Raw genomic sequence first — 26,610 nt, 5'->3', positions numbered from 1 at the left:
GAACTCACATATTGGGGCAAATTTACTACACAGTTGTGCCATTTTAGCATTTTTGCGAAAACCCTGCCTCTCATTCCAGAATGTGCAGAATTTGACAAAATTCATTAGTGTTTACATGATGCAGTTAACAGGATGCTGTAACCACACACATTAAGCCTGCAGTAAGCAGGTTTATTAGAAAACAATGTTCTATCCAGATGTGTATTATATAAAATGTAGTAATACATGTTTTTTTAAAATTGAAAATCAATTAATATATTGTCCCAATGCAATGAGCAACTGCCCCGCTTAGATTGAAAACTCATTGGGGCATTCATTATGTATATAAAATATCAAACATGGATGAGTAGAAGTAATTTAGAAGTGTAGAGTCAGATTTTTAATTTGCGTCCCTCAAGTTCCAAAAGGAAAAGGTAGGAAGGCCATTCTGCATCTCTGTTTATCAGCGACCATTTTCCCTTGTGATCAGTTTGTTTGCTCCTTTGTATGATTTGAATTTATACTTTAAAACAATGCGGACAAATAAATATTTCATATCTGCGGTCACAGTTCATTCGTAGTGAACTCCCCCTATTGTGTTTTGCTTTAAGACTTTGCTGCAGTTGAATAAAGATGCTGTACAAATAAAAAGTCAACATCTGTTCAAATATTTGTTTTCCTTTTCTGTGAAAATACATGCCAGAGATATTTCATTTCATTTCATTTTCTTGCCAGTGTTTTGGGTGGCGTCCATGAGGACAGGGATGGGAGCAATAGCACAAGCAAATAGAATTCCACACGATTCTTGGAGGACCAGTAAAACCCCACCTTACGTGACTCGATTTGGATGCACTCCAGACACGGACCCTTGTGTCTCCACTGCTTTATTTCACTAGTGCTGCCTGAATGCAGTAGATATGGAGAATTCTCCGCTCGTAAATAAGAGCTCTGGGTTTTCAAAAAACAATGTATTTTTGGCTCGGCTGTCACACAAAAGCTTGGCTGGTGTCCTCAACCTTCACTGTGTTCCTGCACCTGATTACAGATGAACAGATCCAGTGCTTTGTGCAGTGTTGGGGAAAGTTACTTTTAAAGGTTATGCATTACTATATTGCGTTACTTTATCTTAGCTAGGCTGGGCTTACTTGTTTGTTTACATATCTTGTTGTATTTGTAATAAGAGGTCGACCAACAGTGGATTTTGCCGACACCAATGGCTAGGTTTGACCACACTGCTCGATACTGATTAATTAACTGATAGTTTTTAAAATGCATGCTGAACAAAAACTAAAATAGGGCTTTATTAAAAAACAACAACAACACCAAAAAATGGTACTGAACCATACTAGTAGTTAGGGCTGTGCAAAAAATAGAATGTGATTTTCATGCGCATATCATCAATAAAGCTGCACCTGTGATTAGTAGTATATATCCAGTATGTGCATTCAGTTCAGGGTTGCCAGGTTTAAAAAAAACTGCCCAATTGCTTCTCAAAACTATCCCATTTGCGCTTCCTTGCGGGCGATAAAATACACATTTTTTTGGCGGGGTTCTCTTGGTAAAATTCACATTTTAGGGTCTGAATATCACGTTATTGGGATTGCATCGGATTGGAGTTCATTGACTAGCTACAGAAAAGAAATCGCTTTTAAAATTGGCAATAAATCTCCTGCTATTTTGAAACCAATCTTGTGTAGATTGTCAGTGAACTATGGCTCTGTGTAGTAAGTGCTGCTTCACCTGAACCAGTGTTACCAAGTCCGCGCTTGTTTTTTATGTCCGCGGGTTGAAGCGACCCTAATATCCCAATAGTGTGATATTTAGCCCCTAAAATGTGAATTTTACCAAGGCAACCCTGCCAAAAAAAAAACTTGTATTTTATCCCCGGAGTGCCATTTTTATCATAGAACCCCCTATAAACATAAATGGGCTAGTTTTGGACTAGTTTTGAGAAGTAACTGGGGCTTTAATGTCAAAACCTGGCAACCCTGATCTGAACGCACGTGCTGGAGATATACTACTAATCACAGGAGCACATTTACTGATGAGATGCACATGAAAATCGCATTAGTAATAATAATAATAAAAGTAATAATAATAGTAATAGTAAATTAATGTTTTTTACTAAACTCTATACCAGCACAATGTATACTCTCACACTTAACTGATTCTATTCTTGATCACTTAATGGTTATCTAATCAAAAAGGGCAGTGCTGGGTCTAGGAGAACTCAGCGGTCTAAAACGGTTTATTTATTCACCAAAGGGTCACAAGTTTACTTCAAAAATGAACAATGAGACATAGATAAGTTGAGCAAAATGGAGCAAATGGAAAAAGCAATCTTTATTATAGCTCTCATTGAGGCATACCGACTTTATTAGAGCCACAGAAAGACAAATGTTTCGATGAAAATGCTCAACATAAAATTAATTGTGTACATTAACAACTAATCGGGGCAAATATAATGTAATTTAATGGAAAACTATGTGAATGGCACTCAGTGGCACGGCAGAATTTTCTGTCAGCTCTATTTAAATCCGTGTCAGAAGTTTCTTGGTCTTTTCGGTGTGCAGCATCACGTGTATAAACAAATAGCACATGCTGTCATTGATTTCAACCACTAGAGGCTGCTCTCACCCTGTATAATGAAAACAGCCCCTTCTCAGCAGTGGACACAACCCGAAAAATTATCAGCATGGATTTTTGCAGATAACCGATTGTTCCAGCAATTAATTATCGGTGCCGATTAATAGGCAAAACCGATACATCGGATGACCTCTACTTGAAATGCAGCGGTTCTCAATTCCAGTCCTCGTACCCCACTGCTCTGTATATTTTGCACGTTTCTCTTTGTTAACACACCTGATTCAGATAATCAGCTCATTAGAAGTGAGCTCTGTGCATGAACTGTGTTCCCATTGACATGCTCTCTACTCCCTGAGCAGGGGAAATCTGTTGAGGTTTACCTCACTTCCGAACATTAATTCATAGAATTGCGCTGTGTAACGTCTCCACACACGGACAAGTTTGACATCATATACCTCTGTAAGTAAATTACATTTAAATTCACGTCTCGCACACTTCAGTGCATTTTGAATGGAACATTCACGTTCACTTCAGAATCATGGCGGCATATCCAGTGATGTCCACTTCACAGGGCACTTGTGGCACTTGTGTCGAATAGAACAAATGTCTAAAGCGCTAAGAGAAATGTACAAAATGTGCAGAGCAGTGGGGCGTGAGGACTGGAATTGAGAGCCGCTGGTGTAATGCATTACCCCCAATGCTGGTTATTTGTTTGGACTTATATCTGGAATCATACATGGAACCATACTTTCAAGTAATATTATTATTTTTTTTTTATCATTTTTTTTTTAATTGCATTAATTAATTGATTCGAAAAAAAAAAAATTAATGCATGGATCATCAGGGTTTTCTCTGCAGTGCCATATTACTATCTTGCAAAGTTTTCCTGTAGTTTTCTGTTCACCAGAGTCAAATGAACGATGGGCATTCATGTCTTTTACACTTGTGCAGCTTACCAAGTCCAGTTCCCTAATTATTCCCTTTCTTCCTCCACTGTCTGAGAGCGAGAGACAGGAAGAAAGAGTCGGTGCTGTGTTGTGCAGGAATTTGGCCCTGCTGTGTAATGTTGAGGGGAATCAAGGGAATGGGCGTCCTCCCAACCGCTGCCAAACAACATTATCCAACACAAAACAACAGGAGGGCCAGCTGCGCATGAGAGACTTTAGCCAAAATAACACACACCGAGACGGAAAAAAGACAGAGGAAAGATTAGGTCAAATAGAGAAGACTCCAAAATACTAGAGTAAACCATATAGAGCAGAATTTGGCAGGGCTAATTGTATCAGCTAGAGAACACATTAGCCAGTCAGGCTTGGTGATGAGTGTATTATAAAGATTTCACAGTTTTTAAATTCCTTCTGTCTCAGGCTAAAGTCTTATGCTCATCTCTTATGCTCACAAAGGCTGCATTTATTTGCTGTAAAACCAGTAATATTGTGGAATTTTATTAACAATCTAAAATGTTATGTTTTGATATATTTTAAAATAGTGCTGCAACTAACAATTATTTTGATAATCAATTAGTTGGTTGATTATTTTTTTGATTAATTGATTAATTGGATTAAACCTCCTAATTTATTTCTTTTCATTTTACTGACAAAAACACACTATTCCACATTTTTCCCAATGTCCTTAAATCAAAAGTGCCAACTGTATGCTATGAAATCAAACTTAACAGTTTATTAGACCACTTGTCATAAGATAAAACACAAATATTTTATATATAAAAAAATACTAAATTCTAAAAATTGTATTGCAATTTTTTGGACAAAAAACTAACTGAAGCAACTAAATAGCATTCATTCACATAATAACACAAATGGCCTCCTTTGCCTTTGATAACAGCTCACATGCTTGCTGGCATTGTTTATGTACTTTCTGAGTAATGGGTACCTGAATAAAAAAAAAAAAAAACAACTACACAGCACTTGACATTTTTTTTTTCTCTGCCTTTCACAGATAACCGCGATGATTATATTATAGCATTAAAAATAGCTTACTGCTGTTACCAAAAAGCTTATGCATATTGGAGGTCTAACCAATACAGAAAGCTAAAACAATATTTTGGTATTTGCCAATACTGTTAGTTAAGAGCAGCAGCTGCACAAACCTTACAAATTGTTTAAAAACCTTACATCAACTTGTTTTAATACATTTGTTAATCACTGTAAGCTATATAGTGAATATAGTTTAAAAAAAGTAAAAAATGAAGGCGTCACATGCACTTTGATCACAGTCAGTCTCCTCTTACTGTCATATCTTTATCCTGTAAAAGCGTCTGATATTTATATTCAGACAATTATACGCTGCTGCCCCTTCACATTTCTTTCTCTCATAAATTACTCGCAGGGCATGTCAACTTTTAAACATAAATATAAATATCAAACAACAGATATTTTAGCACAGTGATTGTTTTTGCACTGAATATTGTCTCCCTCGCCTCTCTGTGTTCCATCTGGCGCGCACGCCGCTATTTCAGTAAGGTTTCAACTTAACACAGACTGTCAGGATGGGCCTTTATGCAAAAATGGAAAGGCTTGTGTGAATTTGTGACATTTACAGATAAGTATATGACCATTAACTAAAAGATTTTTGCACAGAGGACGCATACACATCTGTAAAAGTGACTGACAGGCAAGCCATTACGCTAATCAGCTTGAAGCTTTAAATAAAGATTTCTCATGTTTTGGGCAGCTTGGATCACATACTTTACCTACTAGAGCTCATTCAGTTTCCTCCAATATTTGTAGATGCATTTTGTCCATAGAAATGCGTTATTCAATGCTGTAACTTGATGCGACCAGCTATAGTTGTACGTGCACTGTGGGCAGGCCCGACTAATCGATAATGAAAATCGTTGTCAATTATTTTCATTATCGATAATAATCAATTTTATCGATTAGTTGTTGCAGCCCTATTTTTAAATGTGATGGAAAATCTGAATTTTCAACAGCCATTAATTCAGTCAGTATCACATGATCCTTCAGAAATCTATTCTAATATGCTGGTTTGGTGCTCAAGAAACATTTCTTATTTTTATCAGTTGTGAAAACCGATTTAGCTGCCTAGTATTTTAATGGAAATGATATACTATATATATTAATGTTGAGAATTGATCATGTATTTAAATTGAAATTTTTTTTTATTACTATATATATTACATGTAAATATTCATCAAATAATCCTGAAAAAAGTATCACCTCATCCACAAAAAAAAGCAGCAAAAAGCAATGTATTAACATTGATAATAGAAACTTATATATATATATATATAAACAAACAACAAACAATTACTCTCCAAATGTAAAATTCATTTTTATGCCTGAGTGAAAAATGAAGGCGATCTTAGACAATAGAGATAAATGTAAATCAAGAGGTTCAGGAAGTTTCCACAGAGCCTGGTTTTGGGTAGAACTCATTTGCCCCACAAACTCTAGAGCATTCTATACCTGACCGCCTGACACTGGTTCCACACACACCGGCCGGGCGAGCAGTTTGAGGGGCAGGTGCAGATTGCCTACAGCAGAACAGGCCTTGATTTCTCACAATAGTGTGTTGACACTGGCTGGGTTTTGAGGCTGAGTGAAGTTCAAGCTGAAAACATCAGTCATGTACTTTATATACCTCACACTGAAAGAAGAAAGAGCCCTGTAGAAGAGAACACTGGGATATGAACAAAATTTGGGGGATTTTTGTTTTATACTGCAAAACAGTCAAAGCTGCATGTTTGTTGTAGAAGCATCCTTATTTATTCAGAAGCCCATACAAACTCGTACAGACTTACAAAAGAGATTCCAGATGCAGGGGGGTTACACAAACCTGTCCAAACAAAGACGTTTTTTTTTTTTTTTCAGTGTGCCCTCCTCTGCCATCTATTGATGTGTTGAAGAAAGGCATGTTTGAATAAGTCACCCGAGGGACGGCAGAGAATTTGGCACACCAGCCAGTGTGAAACACCATCTCACATGTGGACACATTCAGATCAGACTAGAGTTACAGCCGTTAGTTTCTCAACTCTACAGAGATGCTTTAACAATCAAATGAATTGTTCTATCGTTTATTCACCTGTACATTTTCTTGAAATACTATACAAAGGATCATGTTGAATTATTTATGTTGTGCCTTTCATACAACAAAAGCGAATATGCACATTAAAACCACATTAAAACTAACATTCATGTAGTAGATATTGATCAGCCACAACATTAAAACCACTGACAGGTAAATTGAAAAACATTGATTATATCATTACAGTGGCACCTGGAAGGGCAATCGGTGAGCCATTGTCAGGGTCATGGACCCCTAAGGGCTCACAGAAGAGCTACTGTAGCTCAAATTGATGAAAAACTTAACACTGGCCATGATAGAAAGGTGTCAGAACACACAGCGCATAAGAGTTTGTTGCATATGGGACTGCATAGCCAAAAAACAGCTATGATGACCCCTGTCCACCACCGAAAGTGCCTTCAATCGGCACATGAGTGTGAGAACTGGACCATGGAGGAATGGAAGAAGGTTGCCTGGTTGAATCACATTTTAGATCAGGTAGATGGTACACACACTGTTCATAATTTTCCTGGGTAAGGTGTGGCAGCAGGCCAGCATGATTTGACCAATGATCTGCTGGGAAATGTTGGATCCTGGCATTCATGTGGATGATACTTTGGTACATATCACCTACCTAAAGATTGATACAGACCCCGTACACCACTATATGGCAATGGTGTTTATTGATGGCAGTGTCTTCTTTCTGCAAGATTATACACAGTGCAAAAATAGTTTGAGAACATGGTTTGAGGAACATGACTAAGAGTTCAAGGTCCCCCAGATATTAATCTGATGGTATTTCTATGGGATGTGCTAGACCAAAATCTGATCCACGGAGGCCCACCTTACAACTTGCAGGATTTAAAGGATCTGCTGCTAATGTCTCAGTGCCAGATACTACAGGACAAGTTCAGAGGTCTTGTGAAGTCCATGCCTCAATGCATCAGAGCTGTTTTGGCAGCACAAGGGGGACTTGATGTCCGATATACTTCCAAAGAAATCGAAGATTATGACGTCAGATAATATGACGCCATTTTGAACAAAATCAAACCGAAATGAAGTTCGTTTTGAGGTTGCCTCTGAACTGCTGCTAAACATTATTGTTTTGTCTGTAATATTCTGACCATTGGTGCCCGTCTCACATCTAGATTGCCTTCACTTCATCATTGTTGTGTTTAGGGGATACATGCGATTGTCACGAGTCATGTTTACATTAATCTACACCCCTCCAGCAGCGTGGGGGGGTCGGAATGTTCGGAAACAGTATACCGTCGCTCAGCCATTTAGAACTTCTTTTTGTCCCAAAACGAAGAAAGAAAATTAACTTCATTTGAAGTATATCGAGGCCTTTACATGACATTAACAAGGTTGTTTTCATGTTGTGGCTGATCAGTGTACAACTCATGCTCTGTATTCTAACTCTTTTGAAGCATTGAAGATTTAAGTAAATGACCATTACCACGGATATTCTGATTGACGTCCACAGCCCATTAGTCGATGTCTGTAATACTATCAGTGGGACATCCTTTGGAGCATTTGTCTATTTCCCCCTCTCAGTAAAGCACTGCCATTAAAAAACCCAGTCTTGGCAGCATGATTCAATAGATGAGGAAGAGCCATATCATATTATCCAAAGCCTCTCACGAGATGCCAGGACTTATCAGATGGAACCACAATTCAAATGTAATTTAAAATGTTAACCTACTGAGCTCTATATTGATAGTATCACATTACTCCGCAAAACCATCAATTGATCATATTATTACTGCCCTCTACAGGATATGGATGGATGTTCAGTATTGGAAAAATCAGGGCTACTAGAAATAATAATAATAATATTAATAATAAAATATCCACCATTGTGGCAACTGATTGAGAAGATGTTATTTTAAGTTAAATACTATCAGCTGAAATATATGGACTTGGAATCTGGATTTGCTCATCCTGTAAACCAGAGGAAACTGATTTTTGGTTCCTTGCCACTGTTACCTTTAGCTTGCTCATTAGGGGCATAATGACATATTTAAAGCTGGAAAATGAAACTACTGTAGAAGCAGCAGCACTTAACTTACGTCCAATGCACTGGTCTCTATAGAGATGCTTTGTTATACTACTTGAAACGATTGATTCCTGAAATTCTCACAGCTGAATTTTCTGTAAAGTGGTTTTAAAGCAATCTATGTTGTAAATAAAATTGACTTGACCAATCCATTTTGTCTCTTAGTTTTTCAGGTCATGACATGTAGTCGGAAACTAATGTACAGTATGTACTTTACATACATGCCCAGATGTCAGAAACAGGGCAGATCAGCATGCTATTTTGGTCAGTGAGGTATTACGTCATTCAGTGCATGGTGAAAATATTTGCAATACCTCATCTGCCTGTGGAGGGAGCCTGACACCACACAACACATCTTCAAATACTGCACTTCTATAGCTATGTGTTAATGGATGCATATTTGTAAGACATATCAGTGATTTGTATGTTTAGTGGCTGTATGTTTTCTGCAGTGCACTTTTCTGTGCTGGTGTGGCTTAATTTGTCTGGTCCCAGACAGCAGTTACATGTAAGCCAGCAGATATTCTGCTGTCATTGATTCATTTGGTTTCTGCAGAATTTGAACAACAAACAAAGACATCGGCATTTGTCTCCTGTCCAATGGGTGTTTGCATATTAAATATCTTGGTTAGTCAGCTGTGTTTTAACATTCCACAGAATTCCACCGGTTTTCCTTAAGCACAGAAAATGATGAAAACGTGGAGAATCCTTATTGGCCTAATGTATCTGATAATTCAGTATGTGGCTTTTGACAGTTGACCCAGAGATGATGCACTTTTGCGAAGGCTTTGGCATGCAGTTTCTGTGTATTGAAGAGTAGGATTTTTTTTTACTAGTAAAAAAGTAGTGAGTGAGTTAGCAGGTCTGATTCAGTATGGAATGCAGGATTAGCATTACATATTAAATACTGTTCAGTGTGCAATATGTCATAATGTGGATAATCAGTCGGTTCTATGCATTATATAAAAGGTTATATTATTAGTTGCTACGATGTTTCAGAAAGCACACATACTTTTCCTCAGTGTATCCCTGCAGGTATGCGGCTGTCAGCATGATCTAACCCCATCAAATATGTGCACGCACACTCTCACACGTAGGCATGCTCATATCTTATATTATCTTATGCTTTAGTCAGATCAGTGTATGACAGATTGTCACAGAAGATTCACTGAGTTTGACTTAGAGTACAGTAGATTAACTTGTGCTGTCTTGTCATGCGATATATGTCTGAGAAAAAGTGTGAGTAAGACATTACCGGTTTCATTTGAGAAATGCAAGGGAAAAAAAGAGGGCCTGACCAAGGCCTGATTTCAGTATTCCTTTGTAATGTATGACAACATGAATTTTTGATTCTTTTACCGATTAAACTCTTTAGTAACGCTTGATCTGTGTCTAATGCCATCAGGGAAACAACGGAACAGACTGGAGCCGATGGACACCATCTTTGTCAAGCAGGTGAAAGAGGATGGCCCCGCGCACGGAGCTGGACTCTGCACAGGTACAGACAGACATGGGGATCTGGAGATATGTTTTTAATGCATAGGCGTGTCAATCAGTTATTAATAATTGGGGTATTAAGAGACTAACAGTGTAGGAGACACTCAAACAGAAAATGTTTGTCCTTCTTCTATAACATTCTGATTGGTTAGCTGTAGGGCTGTCATGGTATCAGACTTTCAGTAGATGATATCATGACAAAAAGAATTCACGATAATGATATTATCACAATATCTATAGACCAAAAAAAATAAAAATAATAATCATTCAAATTCATCTTTAACTTTATTTTGTGTTTTCTTTTTTTGGCCAATGAATCGCACGCAAAACATGACTTTAGGGAAGTGGAAAGATGGTTTGTAACAAAAAATGTTACAAAAGTGTATATAAACTTCCCGCAGACTTGGTATACCACATGTTTTTTTATGGAATCCAAAAACTCCCACACAGACAGGATCTTTTTTATTTTTTTGAGTGTTGAAAGCGAGTGTCTACTTTTCATCATCTTACTGAACATGATTTTGCTTGGCAGTAGTAGCTATACACTAGGTGACAATATCGGAGTGTCAACCAGTGTAATTCTGTCATTAATTACTCACCGTCATTCCGTTCCAAATCCGTAAGACCTTTGTTCATCTTCGGAACACAAATTCAGATATTTTTGATGAAATCCGAGAGCTTTCTGACCCTAAATAGACAGCAACGCAACTTCCACATTCAAGACGCAGAAAGGTAGTAAGGACATATAACGTAGTCCATGTAACATTTTACACAAAGAAAAATAAAATTAAGACTTAAGGTGCAGTGCATCTTGGTTCTACATCAGAACACCGGCTCCTGTGTCAGCAGCACCATAAGCATGCATCATGGTACTCTCATGAATAGTGGGGGAGACTGACACGGAACAGAAGAAATTGTTGAATAAATGCACACAAAAAGTGTTCTCATAACTTTATAACATGACCATTGTACCACTGATGTCACATGGACTATTTTAACATCCTGCTGCTTGGCCCCTTTAAGACTTAAATCTGTGCTCATTGAGGCATGAAAGCATCACTACTAAACGGTTGGAGGTAAACCAGGCAAGAGGTCATACCACCAGCCAACATCCAAATTTAACTGGCAGAACTTCATCATAAGCAGCTGAAGTGTTACGCAAGTGTGATCAGTCTGAACTCGAAGAAACATTGAGGAGTTATTGCTGTTTCCTTGATGTCGTCAGACAGACGTTTGGGAGGGTCCGTAACATATGTTGCCACATTTAATTCACAATCTTTTGCTGCTGACCCACTCTGACTGTCTTCCTGTGAATCTCATCTTCAGCTCAAATTAGTCAACATATCTGAACATACTTACTCAAAGGCTCCTATCCAAATCTTTAATTATTCTTACCACAGAATTATGTGGGTCATCAGTTCCTCGGAGGATCATTAAGGTCATTGCATACTGCGTCAACCCCACGTTCTGTTAATCACATTAACACACTACCTCTGAAACTTTTGTCCGTCATTAAAAAAATCTGGATGAAATTCCGTAGAAGCAAAAGCCTAAATTGTATGCTGGTTTCATGGGCGGAGTTTGGGGGGGGGGGGGGGGGGGGGGGCTAAGGGGGGCTAAGGGGGGCACTGCCCCCCAAGACCAGAGCCAATTAATGCCTGTCTTGTGCTTTGAAAAATAAAAATAAATACAGAATTCATATTTTCTAATTTTATTTGTCCTATCTTATAATTTTTGTGAATATAATAAGTACGTTTAGAATTAATTATTTTTAATTACTATATTGAAAAAGCTTATTTTGGTGGATATCGTGGTAAGTTACGTGAGTGGACTCTCTTCTCGTTCTGTTCCCGCTTTAGTCTACATGCTAAATAATTAAATGGACATTCGTCGTTTTTTTAATAAACCGACTAGTAAAAGTGTGGAGTTTTCTAACTCTGGCACTTCAACCATCAATTCCTCTGCTGCTACTGACACAGCAACCGAGGCCCGTGTAGCAGTCGTTTCCCCTCGGGTTGCCAGGTCCGTGTAATAAACCCAACCAAATAGTTAATCAAACATTTTCCCTAAGTAGCCTAAATTCCACGGATTTGGCAACATGCAAATGCACCACATGCAAATGCACCAAACACACCTGGATGTAAGGAAAGCAAAAAGGGACAAATTTCTTTCTACACTGCAGCATAGTAAAATGATTCTCACACTCCCGTTTATGTTCTTTTTATAAAATTATTCATCTTGCAGTTGTTCCGTTATTTTTGTCTTATGTTTTTACATTTCAAGTTGAAAAACCTCTGGTCTTAAATTTATTTTCAAGTTTAAGATTTAGGACGTTTTTTTGAACTATTTGACTTGCCGTACATCCAGTCACGCTTCTTGCGCACGCTAGTTATGATCGTACGTATAGTAACTCGGCAACTACGCAAGAATTGTAGTGTAATGTTTGCGTAAAGGGAAACAGACATTCGTAGTGGAACAGAATCGACTGCTACTGTTTTATTACTTTGTCTTCTGGGTAAATTTCACCTACATAAAGCCAGAGCCATCCATTGCAAACCTAACTTTAGAATGTTTTCATCTGATATAAAGTCCCTTTTTACTTCATTTAAGAATATGTCAAATCCGTCTATTGTAAGCTATCTTTAAGTGATCCTTTCTTTCCTTTACTTTTTTTTATTTTTTATCTTTAATATGTCTTGTAAATTTGTGTCTCTAAGATATCCTCTTGTGATGGTGTCCGTTTGCCCCCTGTTGCTTCAAATATGTTGTTGTTCTTTCGACTGCAATAAAAAAAAAGTCCAAAAAATAAAAAAATAAAAAGAATCCACTGCTACACCGCATCTGCTGGTAGGTGCCCCCCCACGCACAAAAGTGAAACTCCGCCTATGGCTGGTTTCAATGCCTGGTGCATGCCTTTCCATTGCCACAGTTTGTTCAGGCGTGTCTATACCTTAAATTGGGTGGGGGGTTTTTTAATATGTGGCTCTAGTATTGCTATCAAAGTATCAAAATCCTGTAGTAAAGTTTGAACTAAGCTCTTAAGCCCTGCGTGGGACTGTTTTTTTAAACCTGCACCCGCCCGCTCCTGCTGAATGTATGTCCAGGCCCGCCCCCCTTCGCGACCTATGTGTTCCACTCCCGTTCGCACACGCAATGTTTGTGTCCACTCCCGCCCGCTCCCGCAGACTTTCTCAGAGCTTGTGAAAAATGTACACAAATAGGTACTCAGACTAAATATTCGTTAACATCCAGAATAACAGATTTTAAACATGATTGCATTTAAATAAATATGAAGTAGCAATGCTAAACCAAAGCACCACACGTGACAAAAACATTGGGTATTTTTTTAAATTAGTGTTATAAAAACCACTTAACCATTAAAACAAAACCTAAACTAGCGGCACCTCAGTTTTTAAACGCAGGCTAGGCCTACTGCATACATGCACCAAACAAACTACTAGGAAATAACTTTACCATTAAATTAATAAACACAGAGAACTTAAAAAAAAAATACGCTAGATATAATTTTAACAAAATAAATACAAAATGAAATTAACAGGTTATTGCAAAAAAAAAAGGAAATAATAAATAATAGTTTATATACTATATTTACTTTCTTTTTTTTATTTAATACTATATATATATATATATATATATATATATATATATATATATATATATATATATATATATATATATATATATATATATAAACGTAGCGTCTAGTCGTTCAAACAAATGAATTTGATCACTGGGCCTTATTGCTTTGCCTACTTCATTACTATGAAGGAAAAGTATATTGCTGACTGACTGACTGATTTTATAAAATATGCAAGTCCGTAACTGAAGTAAAGCATCTGATTCTCTTCCTGTTTCTCTTTCATACAGGGGATCGTATTGTAAAAGTCAATGGAGAAAGCATCATCGGGAAAACGTATTCTCAAGTAATTGCCCTTATTCAGAACAGGTAATATTGCAACCTTGCAGGTTGTTTCCGCCCCTGAGGGGTGGTGTAGCTTCATGGTTAAAGATCTAGTCTGGTAAATAGTTTTAATATTTAAAACCTAAATTCGATCCAAACTAGGAATACTTGCTTATCTGTATCCATATGCTCCTTTTTCCCTCATTTTGTGGGTTGATTATCTCTTCATGCTAAGTCTCGATCTGGATAAATCTCTTAATCCTTGAGGACGTTTAATGAATAGTCTGTTTATTGCGTAATTTTAGTTGGAATTAACAGCTGGAAGTCCTTTCTTGTTCTTGAATTTACTAAACGAAAACACTGTACTATGTCATACTGTAGTCATGACATCATCTGTGATATTACATTTTAACTTTCAAAACTTTTCTTTGCAGTGACACATCTCTGGAGCTCTGCGTGATGCCAAAAGATGAAGACATTTTACAGCTGGTAGGTTTCATTTATTTTGGGTTTATGTCACAGAAAACTAATGGTAATTTCTTGTGCAAAAAGGATTTTATATTGTTTTTTTCAGTTAAAATGTTACTTGTTACAAGTTACTCATGTGCCCTCTTATTTTTTATGTTTTGGGCAGTAATGTATGTTCAGGTGTTCAGTGGTATATACAGTATATAACGTTTCTGAATGTAGAATGGATAAACTGCAGTACATACTAAATTGCTAAAGCAAAAGGAATTGTGGGAAGGAGATCAGACCAGTGGAACAAATGGCACCAGTATGTGTGTCAAGATGCTCTCCCAGCCAGAGTTCAGTGATCCGGCAGAGCAGAGAAGCGTGATGGCGCCTGTGTTTGTGTGTGTGTGTGTGCTTATTTTGAATTCAGCTGTAATGAGGTTTTCCTCAGAACTAGGGTCGTAATGCCACCCCCATATCTGAGCACATTCCAAACAGAACTCCAGATCTCAGGCTGTTACATGCCAACCGCATAAACTCATACTCCACTGTGAAGCCCTCGGGCACTTTCTTACTTGACAGTAATGAGTCCATCCAGTGCTGAATTTAAGACTTAGGAATGGCACTCATGCTTGTTATTTCAGCTAACAGGAAGGTGTTCTGGTGGTTCTCTGTGAAAATGTTCTGTTATCCAATCTTGGATTCTAGCAGTCATATTACATCACACAAACAGTTAAAAACTTTGATTGGAGTAAACAATTTTTGTTTTGTTACAGTTACTTTGATGTATTACTTGTATTATCTTTAGGTATTATTTTGTTACTTTTATTTATATTATCTGTAATCAGAACTGAGATTAGGAGCACGTTAGAAATGTATTGGCCTTCATTAACTTCAGTTTTGACTGATTTTCTTACCTTTTTTTTTCCTTTTTCCTTTTTTTTAATCAATTGACTGATTTATCAATCAGTGTGGTTCAAAACCTGGTCACCCATTTTTATGTGTGCAATTTATGTTTTAACATAGAAGTGTAGATTTTTTGTGTATTTTCTTATTTAAATGCTGAAGAAATTTACAAATAAATAAGATATAAATAATAACCTAAATTTACTCCTATTTTATTTTTTGTTATAACATTTCATTAAACAATAAAAAAGTTCAAAACATTCTAAAATTCCTGCGAACAGCCAAGTTGTGACAATTTCTCAAACACAAACTTACAGTAGTCAAAGATGGCTTCTCTTTTTACTCATGTCTTCCCTTAGGTAAACCGAATGTTGTCATCAGCTCAGTGTCTATTGGGGTAATGCCTGGTATGCTCTTGAACCTGTGAATATTAATAATTGTTTGCATTCAGCCAAGGTGAAATGCTTGAATGAAAACAGAGAGTGGAATTATGACTTATGTGTAAGACCCGCCCACTGCAGAAACAACTAGCTTGAGAACTTTTGTTTCATCTGAACCCTTTGCTTTACTTGACAGCACCGATTATTTCCCTTATAGACCATCTGTGATTTTGCGAAAAAAAAACAACAACAACAAAAAACATCAGTATTCAGTAATTTCCAAAAGTCACAAGGGCATGTTCTGTGAAGCAAACATGCAGTGGTTGCATATATTGATAGAAAAACTAAGTATCTTGCAGAGTAACATAATTATGCTGTTTATTCTTTTAGAACAACCATTGCAACTGTTGTGTACTTATAAACCCCTTGGTTTTTTGGGCCACATTTAGGAGACGGTGGTTATGACAAACAACAGAATAAATGAACAAATGAAGCTGCCATCTGAAAAGACAGAAATTGTGCAGACAGTCACTGTGTGGATGGAAAGAAGCCACATTGGCCACACTAGGCAAGATAGGCAAGATGGACGTGTGTGTGTGTGTGTGTGTGTGTGTGTGTGTGTGTGTGTGTGTGTGTGTGTGTGTGTGTGTGTGTGTTTTATATGTTTGAAAGCTCCAGGATCACTCTGGAGAAGCGCAGCAGCCAGCCCCTCTGATCTTAAGTGTGTCCTCCTCTGCCTAGTTCATCTCTGGTGTTGGACTGGCAACTCTCCAGCAGTCTCTCTCTCTCTCTTTCTGCTGCAGTGTGTATTTATAGCATGCTTTATCCTGCACTAGAATGACAGCAGCACTGGAGTAGGGGTTGATTGTGTCTGGTGTACCTGTAGAGCTCTTGTCATCTTCCCTCATCATTGCTCTTTTTTCTTGTTCTTTCTTTGTTTTTCCCGCTGTCAATCTAACTTTTCGGCTGAAGTTCTCCAGGGATATCACAGCTCTGGTAAGAAGCAGCTAAACCTGTCACCTGCTTCCTCCCTTCTGTGGTTTGTTTGCCTTTGGGTGAAAGTGCATGTGTATTCCATATCCCTTTATACCTATGTTGTCTATAAAATGCAGTTTTTACCTATATTAATAACTACAGGCTTGTGTAAAGTATTTGCTTATCCAATCACAAAACACATCTTTGCTGTGAGGTTACACCTTTTATATCTATTTGTCACCTTCTGAGTCATCTTTATTTTCATAGAAGAGGTGGAGCAGACAGAAAGAGATAGAGGGGGAGGGACATGTCTACTAGTGTAACTCGACACCTTAGGTGTATAGTCAAAAGTCCACCTATCACGTCTACACTCGCATTAACGTCTGAGATCTGTGCTGTGCACATCGGGACATAAATAGCTTCATATATTAACCTGGATTAAGAGAGTTCATTGTAAATGGGAGTGATTTCCTGAGCAGAATGTAGTAGTCAGAACCTAAGGATATTACTTGGCTGTTGGCTTCGTAAGATGATAACAGAGCTGCCACTATCGACTGTGAAAGTCTACCCTCCTCTAGCTTTTTCCTCTTGTCTGCGCACTGCTCTCACTCCTCAGCTAAAGGTAGGTAAGCCTCTGATACCTAATCTCTCCATGAGGTTAAATGCATTTGAGCCTGGCTTCTTGACCTTTTCCCCTGTCATTTTTTCCTGGGATGCATTTGAACTTGAAATGGGGGTCAACCTGTCCCCTGTATTTTATTATTGAAGTAGTAAAGAAGTAACATTTCTGATGTTTGAAAACAGGTTTGATTTTACCGTGTTGGCAGTGAATTTATTTGGCACTCCAGTGTTTGTTTAGTGCAATTGGTGTCATTCATTCATTTAATAGAACCTCCCTTCTTTTCAGGCCTATTCTCAAGATGCATACCTCAAAGGAAACGAGGCATATAGTGGAAATGCCCAGAACATCCCTGAGCCACCCCCAATATGTTACCCATGGATAGAGCCAAATGCCTTGGCCATGGCACAGGTGTCAGAGCCTTCACGCTCTGCTGAGACTTCATGTGGAACCAGACAAGGAGTAAATCGATGCTATAAGCCGGACATAGGTTGCCGCATTGATATCCCTGTTTCTTCCCTTACCACATCCCAAACTCCACTGATCCCCAACACCCAAACTGTTGTGCGTGTATTTAACGAAAATGTTAGGACAATGGTAGCATCACCTGAATCCACAGACCGAATTACACATGTGGCCTGGGCTGGTCCCAGCCACAGGAAGGAGGACAACCAGTATGCGGATTCAACAGACCCAAGCTTTAACAGGTCCAGTGACCATGTCACTGTATCTCCAACTGGGGCAGCAAAATCACAACACAAACCCAACAGAACTGGAGAACCCACATGTTTTGCTGACACTACCCCCAGAACGTCACAGACTTGCATAGATACAAAGCCTATATCTTCCTACAGACATACTCTAACCACAACAGCAGAAACCTTCCCATCAGCAACCTCTCCCACCCCTTACACACCCTCCCCTCCACCTGCCACCCCCTCACCGTGTTCTCCACACCAGAACATTGACTGGAGAAACTACACCACCTACAAGGAATACATTGACAACAAACGGATTTACATGTATGGCTCCCGGACTATTCAGGAGCGCCTGGACAGTTTGAGAGCCGCATCCAGATCCAGTACAGTTGAATACAGCAAGCAGAAGAGTGCATCAACAACAGCTACACCCTCACGGGGCTTTTCTGGATCACAGCTTAGACGAAGGAGTGCCTCACATGATCGGAGTTATCAGGTATCCAGTGCGCTGCCAATGCGTAGCGCCTCTCAAGAGAGGCTTGGTGGTGCTGATCGGGCTGGTCTAACAGGGAATTGGCCTCGTAGTGCTTCCCAGGATGCCCTCCCATCAGCCCCTATAGGTATCCTGAAACCCAGAGCATATTCTTGCAGCTACCTAAGCAGACAGAATGAAAATGCACCATCCTCACTAGATAGGCAAGCATGCTGCAGAACTGAGACAGACGAGTGGATGCTCGTGCACAGAGGGGATGAGGCAAGAGCAAGCAGGCAGTCTTCTTCCTTACGCATGGCGCCTCACAGAACACAGGGTGTATTTAACACAGACAGACGAGGGGGTAGTTACCCAGGGTTGCCCATCACCCCTCATTTTAGTAGAGGTACAGATTCTTTCCTCACTTCCAGATCTGAAAGCCTGGGTAATACCTCTGCACCTTCCATAACCAGACCCACACTGTTACCTGCAAAAAATTATGTCTCAGACCCTTCCACTGCTGCTGCTTCTTATATAGCTTCTGCATTGGCTTCAATACAAGGCCACATCAGTGGTAGCTCCAGCACAGGCCCTGTCAAAGACCAAAGAACACCTCTCACTGCCAACCACATGCCCCACAATGCAAAGCAGTTGCAGCCCAGGGGGCGGTCTGACAGCCTTCAGGATCCCATCAGAGAACTAGCCCGCGGTGGTCGCTCTTCTTCTTGTTCTGCCGCCTCTAAACCCCATAGAACAAAGCAGGGTGGATCCAAGCCCAGATTCACCAGTAATGGAACAGTTCCTCCGCAACCTATGTGCACAGAACCACAACCCCAAGCCAATGAGAAGACAGCGGAAGGTATCGAGGGCCCAGATGCCACTGTAGTTGTGGTTCGAAGGGAGAAGTCTGGATCTCAACCTATCCGCCATCCTTCCTACATTCTTGCAGTGAATGAGACGGAGAGAGGGGCTGAAACACTTGTAGAATCCAACACACGTTGGGTTCCCAGTGATACCCAACGACAAATGCACATGAGGAAGCTAGAAGACCAGTGTAAAACCTCTTTTTCAAGCAACCTTGATGACTCACTGGACTCCATTCCCTTCATTGGTGAGAGCTTTTTCTGTTTTTCTGATTCTGTTGCAATAGCTACTACTACCTCAAAGGCGGATTAGTTTTGATAAGGTTAACAAGTTGTTCAAAAATGTAAAATATATGTCCTGTAGCTCAAGTGGACTTACAAAAATGCTTAAACAGTTTAAATGTACACAATTAATACAATGTAAGTAGTCTCTTTGGATACAAGCATGCCAAATTCAGAAATGAACTTTTAGTAAGTACATAAATATAGGCTCTGACATATTCAAATTTGATTTGCATATGCAAACTGCATCTCTTTTGGATTTTTTTCTTGCTTCATTATTATCTAATGTAGCTTATGTGTTTGCCAAAGCAGTTGTCAGAATGTGTTCTGGCTTTCTGTTTATTATATTAAGCAGCTGAGGGGACACAGGGAAAATTACTTTGTCTCAGTAGTCATGCTTTATATCATTCATAGTAAACTAAACATCTGAACTTTATCCCCCAACTTTTAACACAAGGAAGTCATTGTCAGCTTCACATTAGGAAAGGACTTGATGAATTTGCTTTTTATTGCTCAGATAACTCATATAAAAGGCCACACTGTTTCTCCATCCTTAGTGGCCCAGGCTTTGCATAAAGATCTTTAGACCAAATTGATGTACAGCAGTGGGTTTTTATGATGATCATAGTAATAACAGCAGGATGAACAGCCCAACCCAATGTAAACACTGTTGAGCAGAGATGACTGATGAGTAATCTGAGTTCTATTAATCTCTTTGTGTGAGAGAGGAGCTTTAAAAAAGCAGTTTTGTGTCTTTCGAGTCATCAGTCATCCTTAATATTGGCCAAACTCTAGACAATACAGTCATACATAGAGATTTCCCAGGTTTGTCCTACACATGGACTTTTCAGTCAGTGTCATTGGACATCTCAAAATGTTGTGCTTCTTATGAAACAGTTCCATACTCCTCCAGCTTTGATATGCATATGCAACTAGACATTGTTGCAGTTCAAGAGTGTTGATGGAGCACATGGGTTCATGAAGTCCCTGGGAGCATCTCCAAACTGTAATGTACACTAGTACAGTGATAGGACATGACATCATAGTCTCTAGGGGCACAGATAATGTGACATACTGACACATTCCACCCATGCCAGCGGGGCAGAGGAAGACACTTGCACTGCCATTCCCTGACACCAGTTCAACCATACAGTTAAGTGATATGACAAGTGATATAACAAAGTAATGGAACATGCCAATGGAAACTAGCTCTAAGATTGCTCCATTTTTGGAATGTGATTTGGTGGAGCGTGTAGTGTTTTGAAGTTGATTTGAATATAGTTTGGTTCGGTTTTATAGACCTAGGCTGTTTTATTTGATTGGCTGTTACTTTTGTTATGGTATGGTTGATATTTAACTTGGTAGACTGTGTTTGGTTGGGTTTGGTAGACTGTATTTAATGTTTCATCGTGTTTTATGTTTGATATGTTTCTGTTTTAGCTGCTCGTATAAAATTCATTTTTCATATTCTAATATTTCATATTATTTCATATTCTGCAAGTGAACAGCACATTATTGTGCCATCCCCAAAGAAGCACAAAATCACTTTCACAGAAGTTTGCATTAATCGTTCCCTTCTGGTGCAATGACCTGCCAAACTCAACCCGAGCAGCTGTGTCCTTAGCCATCTTCAAGAAACCGCTAAAAACACATCTCTTCCATCTTCATTTGACCCTCTAACTCTCCCACTTCCTATTCTAATTCTTTTTTTATCTATTTGTTGACTTGACACTAACACTTGCTTTCTCTATTCTTTTTATATTCTGTCTATTGATTTTCTTTTTGTTTATATATATTAGCCGTAAGACTAACCAAGACTAAATGTAAATATTAGTTGTTGTTTTTTTTGTTATACAGAACCAGTCAACAGTGCTGGGTTTTACACATCTAGGCTTTCAAACTGATGGATTCAAAGAATTAGTAACATGTATGAAGTTTAAAGTCAAGTTATATAATTATAAAAATTATGCCAATGCAATGGTTTTCCAAAATGGCAGTTTTCTCAGTTTGTGCGTTTGCTTCATAAAGTGTATTAGTATATTACACAGAGAATGCAAGGAAAGCAATCACTAGGACTTTCCACTAAAACTATAGAAAAGGAAATCCTGTGGTTAAAAATTTAACATTTTACCCAGTGATGCAATCTGTCTGCCCTACTGTTTGTGTGTTGTCTTTGCATGAAAAGGTGTGGGAGGCTTATCAGTTTAATGATTGCTCATTCTTCTTAGCTGTATGAGTAAGCATGTTTCCTCCAGACTGTCTGATTCTGCTGTCTCTACTGGACTACATTAATCCATGCTATATGCTACTATATCTTGAGTGTCTCATGTCTGTTGTCATCAGATGAGCCGTCAAGCTCCAGTAACGACCATGACACCACACACATTCCTGCATCTGCTGTGATTTCCAACAAGCCTATAATCACCACCAACCCACCCAGTCCAACTTCCCCTTCTCCCGTAATACGCCGACAGCTGTCCCACGACCAGGGTGAGGAACAGCTCTGCCAAAAACTACAATATCTCAGTAGCATCAAAAATGTGTGTTTGTTTTTAACCATGCATTCTCCCGTATCTCCAATCTAGATTCCTTACGACTCACAATTTTGGAATCAGATTCTGGAACTAAAACGGAACGTTCCAGGTCCTTCGATGAGGGCTTGGATAACTACAGAGAAGAGAGAGGGTAAGCTTACGATCAGGACATGAAGTCATAAGCTGCCACAAGGTTGAGGTGTCAGTCCGCTGTCTTCCACACTGTATGATCTCTCTGTTTACTGTGTCTGTACAGGCGGTCGATTAAACACACCCATGGATTCAAGGGACTTAGAAAGGTGAGTGAAACTGCTGTAATACAGATAACACTTTACAAATTGTCTAGTTCACTAGTTCACACCTTGGGTCTGACTTGTTGGCATCTGATCTCCAGCTAACATTAAGTCTGAAAATGTATTATTAAAATATGTTGATCATGTACCCTGACCTGTATGCAAATGAACTTTTTTCTCTCTCTTTTTGGCCAATGAATAGCACCTATAATAATTCTAGTGAGATGGAAAGAGACTTTGTATCCAAGCACTTGTATTATATTCTAAACCTTTAGCATTTCTTATGATTAAATGTTGTAATCTGACTTCTCTTGAAATTTGATTACTGAATATTGAACTCAGTGGAATTCCAGTTACCAAACTGATAAAGTATCTCATAGGGTTTTCAATGGCAGTTGTCTTAAAGGATGTTTCCTGGTTAACCCATGTTTGGTGTGTTTCAGGCGGTTGACAGATCCTCTGAGGACTCTGGCTCTAGGAGAGACTCTACTTCAGATGTCTTCACTGATGCCACAAAAGAGGGTCCACTTCATTTCCGGCAGCTCAACTCAGATAAGGGAAAGGTACAACACCACTAAAACACCATAATCCACAAGATTTATTTTGTTCCGGGTCCCAATACTGAATGAAAGTGTTTTCAGAGCATTGGTCTTTCTGTAATGCTGTAGGATTCCTTGACATAGTGCAAACATGTTGCAACGAGTCTTTGCACCTCTGAATGAATAAGAATGGCTGGCAGGCTTTCAGAAACATTTAATGTTGGCAAATGTAGTGCCAGAAATCTTGTCTTGTAAGATCTTGTCATATTTTACACCATTCAGATAAAGTACAACACTAATACAATATGGGGTTACATTTAAACAATACGTCTGTAGATTATAGTGATTTTACCATGGTTAAGGGTGTTCAATGATAGAAGCTGCTATTAATTATTAATTTGATCAACTTGTGCATTCTGTATTTGCTATTTTAACTCATAATTCTGTTGTCTTGTCTACAGCGTGTTAGCGGTAGCATGCGGTCGTGGAAGCAGATCTACGCTGTGCTTCGTGGCCACTGCCTTTACCTGTACAAGGACAAGAGGGACGGACAAACCAATGTCAACTCCCATATTGAAGAAGAGCCTCTGCCGGTCAGCATCAAAGCCTGTCTGATTGACATCTCCTACAGTGACACGAAGCGGAAGAACGTACTTCGGCTGACAACGTCAGACTGTGAATACCTGTTCCAGGCGGAAGACCGCGAGGAAATGCTGTCCTGGATCCGGGTCATTCAAGAGAACAGCAACTTGGACGACGAGGTGAATGATCAGTAATCATCACACACTTTTGTAATCCAAGAACAATTTCGATTATTACGCACAAATAAAAAAGCTTTACCTGACAATAAGGTGGTGACTTCAGAATTCATTCGTCAGTGTTCCAGTTATGTACATCTTCGCTATCCCAGTTATGTTAAGACAGACTTGGATGCTTAGAAGTTTTTTTTTGTTTGTTTTTTTTTTTTGCTGAATCCATATTTGTTGAGACTTTTGTTGGAGCCCTAGTGGTTAGTGCTCATGCTCCTACACGTTGAGCTGTGGTGCTTATGCAGGTTATACACTTTTGCATCACTTCCCATTAACCCCTATTCTCACCATCAAGTCACCTGCATATCTTCTCTATACAAGCCTCTTTTCTCGTACACCAGATGAGAGATGCCATACTTTGGCTGGCACAACTCAAAGATATCGCTCTCCAGGAACATCTGTAATTGTGTGCTAAAGTTAAAGGTGGCAGACCTAAACAGTGAATCTTACCATATAATTTCATTTCAAGAATGAATTAAGGTTTTTTTTTTTTTTTCTTGTCCAATAAAATAATATATTTTATGTCCAAAACAAAATCTTATGTACCTCATAAACCATACACATGCTTTGCAAGAGAGTTAAAAAAAAAAAAAAAAAAAAAAATATATAAAAAAAAAATTTTTTTGGGTTGTGTTGGTGAACAAAGTGGCACTGATGAATTTGAAGTTTGGGGAATCTATATCATGATATTTCTGCATATATTATTTTTCAAGTGATGCTTCCAGTGTGTAGAAATTTATAAACAAAATTTAAATTACATAATGTTATAAAATAATGGAAAATGTTAAACTCCCACCAGACTCTTTGACAACCAGCTATTTTTCACTTACTGTAAGACAGCTGAGTGTATCCTCATCGATGCTTTTTGAGTATTGTACACTCTCACTTCGAACAAAACTGAGCATTATCTAAATCCTTAATTACCTTTGAATGCTAAGGCATGTTTCCTAGCATCAAACTTTATAAACATTAAGTATGACTTTTTTAAAGCCGCTTTGAAACATTGTGAATTGTGACTTAACTTTGGCTCAGCCAGTACAATGGGTTTGTCTGTCCAATGGCAGATGGGAAAGGTGTTTTAAAAAATTAAATAATCGTCCTTTTGGCCGTTTCGTTTAGTGACGTGAGTGGTGCAGAAACCACACTTCATCTTTGAATTATCAGGTAAGTCTATCCAGGTCTAGTGCCTGATATAGATACGGTGGATGTTTTGGACTTCCTCATGAATGGAAAAAGACCCTATTTAAAGAACGTTCTTACAATAGCTGAACATAGCCTAGGGCTTTTTTTGAAAATAAATAGTAACACTTCAGGAAAACCATTGCATCTTCTTTAAAGCTCGTTTTCTTCTGTCTTCTTACAACATTGGGTTATCCACAAGCCCTCTGGTGTGTTTGGGGATTCCACTCTTATATTTCATCCACTCGTCTGACATCAGCTTTTGTCTTCCTTTTCTCTCTTTCCTTCTTCTTTTTGTAGAATGTTACTGTAACTAGCACAGACCTCATCAACCGGAAAATAAAGGAGTACAACACTCTAATGAGGTAAGAAGGAAAATGGGAAGGGTTCCCATACATTTTTTGTAGTCTTCTTCCTCTTCCTCTACATCTTGACCTGGTTTTTGTGTGTTGCAGTCCACCCAGCAGTAAGACAGAACCCTCACCCAGAGCGTCCCGTCAGTCCCTGAGCATCAGGCAGACGTTACTGGGCGGTAAAGGGGAGAATAAAGCTACAAGCCCTCACTCACCAAACAAGGACCACGACAGGAAAGCCATGCACAAAGGTAACAGAATCAAGGGCACTTACTCTTTGTGTTCTATTCAGTACTTTTGAGTATCAATAAAAATCTATTGTGTGCTTGTGTATGTTAAGTATTTTTGTGCTTAAAGTATTTTTGCTTAGTAACATGTTAACATCATACTCTACTGTAATCAGCACTCATACGTCATTTCATTAGTGCAAATCAGTCATTTATGGGTTTCTGTTGGGTATGGTGCTGTCTTAAAAGGTATATAGCTCACTAAGTTTCAGACTAGTGTCTCTATGACAAATCGTATTATGGTTGTCTGAATAGATGAAACCAGTCCACCGAAAGATAAGGGCACATGGAGGAAGGGCATCCCTGGACTCATGAGAAAGCCATTTGAGAAGAAATCGTCTCATGGAATCACATTTGGAGTAAGACTAGATGACTGCCCTCCGGCTCAGACCAACAGAGTAAGACCACAAAGAATGTCCTTTCTCTCACTGTTGCACTTGGCTTAGATGATTTCAGTGACAACCTAAAGATGTCGCTTGGGAAAACGAAGTACTCTGTAGTGTGTGTATAAAAAAGTTTAAAAATAATATAATTTAGAAGAATATACTTAAGTGTTAACTGAATATATATTTTTTTTAACTGTAATGGAATGTTTATTGCAATTAAATGAGTATACATTTTAGATTTACATTAAAATAAATAAATAGTTTTTTAACTGTATAGTATATGACTTCAGTACATCTTTATACAGTATGTACTGTTATTGGTTACACTTTATTTTAAGGTGTCCTTGTTACAGTGTAATAATACATTTAAGTATTGAGTAATATTAATTAACTACATACACTTATTATTTGGTTAGGGTTAGGATAAGTGCTTGGTTTAGTGTTACTTGCATGTAATAAAGCATCATTTATTGTTATTATAATAGTAAATAC

At 38.5% G+C, this 26,610-nt stretch overlaps 1 protein-coding gene across 6 annotated transcripts in view; it reads left to right on the top strand.

The window, feature by feature from the left end:
* Nucleotides 1-26,610, top strand: part of LOC113042162 (rho GTPase-activating protein 21-like) — a 100,227-nt gene that overhangs the window by 62,280 nt on the left and 11,337 nt on the right. For 4 of the 6 annotated variants that reach the window (XM_026200768.1, XM_026200769.1, XM_026200767.1 and 1 more), the window contains 13 exons: nt 10,077-10,169; nt 14,057-14,135; nt 14,525-14,579; nt 16,802-16,825; nt 17,712-19,704; nt 22,082-22,228; nt 22,324-22,423; nt 22,529-22,571; nt 23,009-23,128; nt 23,566-23,865; nt 25,393-25,457; nt 25,548-25,696; nt 25,988-26,130. In XM_026200768.1, the coding sequence (XP_026056553.1) occupies nt 10,077-10,169; nt 14,057-14,135; nt 14,525-14,579; nt 16,802-16,825; nt 17,712-19,704; nt 22,082-22,228; nt 22,324-22,423; nt 22,529-22,571; nt 23,009-23,128; nt 23,566-23,865; nt 25,393-25,457; nt 25,548-25,696; nt 25,988-26,130 (3,311 nt within the window). Of the gene's footprint in view, nt 1-10,076; nt 10,170-14,056; nt 14,136-14,524; nt 14,580-16,801; nt 16,826-16,854; nt 17,427-17,711; nt 19,705-22,081; nt 22,229-22,323; nt 22,424-22,528; nt 22,572-23,008; nt 23,129-23,565; nt 23,866-25,392; nt 25,458-25,547; nt 25,697-25,987; nt 26,131-26,610 lie in introns of those variants that run through there. The other 2 variants (XM_026200766.1, XM_026200770.1) reach the window with 2 other exon arrangements.

Source organism: Carassius auratus, chromosome 24 (assembly GCF_003368295.1).
Source record: "Carassius auratus strain Wakin chromosome 24, ASM336829v1, whole genome shotgun sequence".
Taxonomy (NCBI): domain Eukaryota; kingdom Metazoa; phylum Chordata; class Actinopteri; order Cypriniformes; family Cyprinidae; genus Carassius; species Carassius auratus.
The sequence above is the reverse complement of the archived record's forward strand: the minus strand, read 5'-3'. Positions and strand labels throughout refer to the sequence as shown.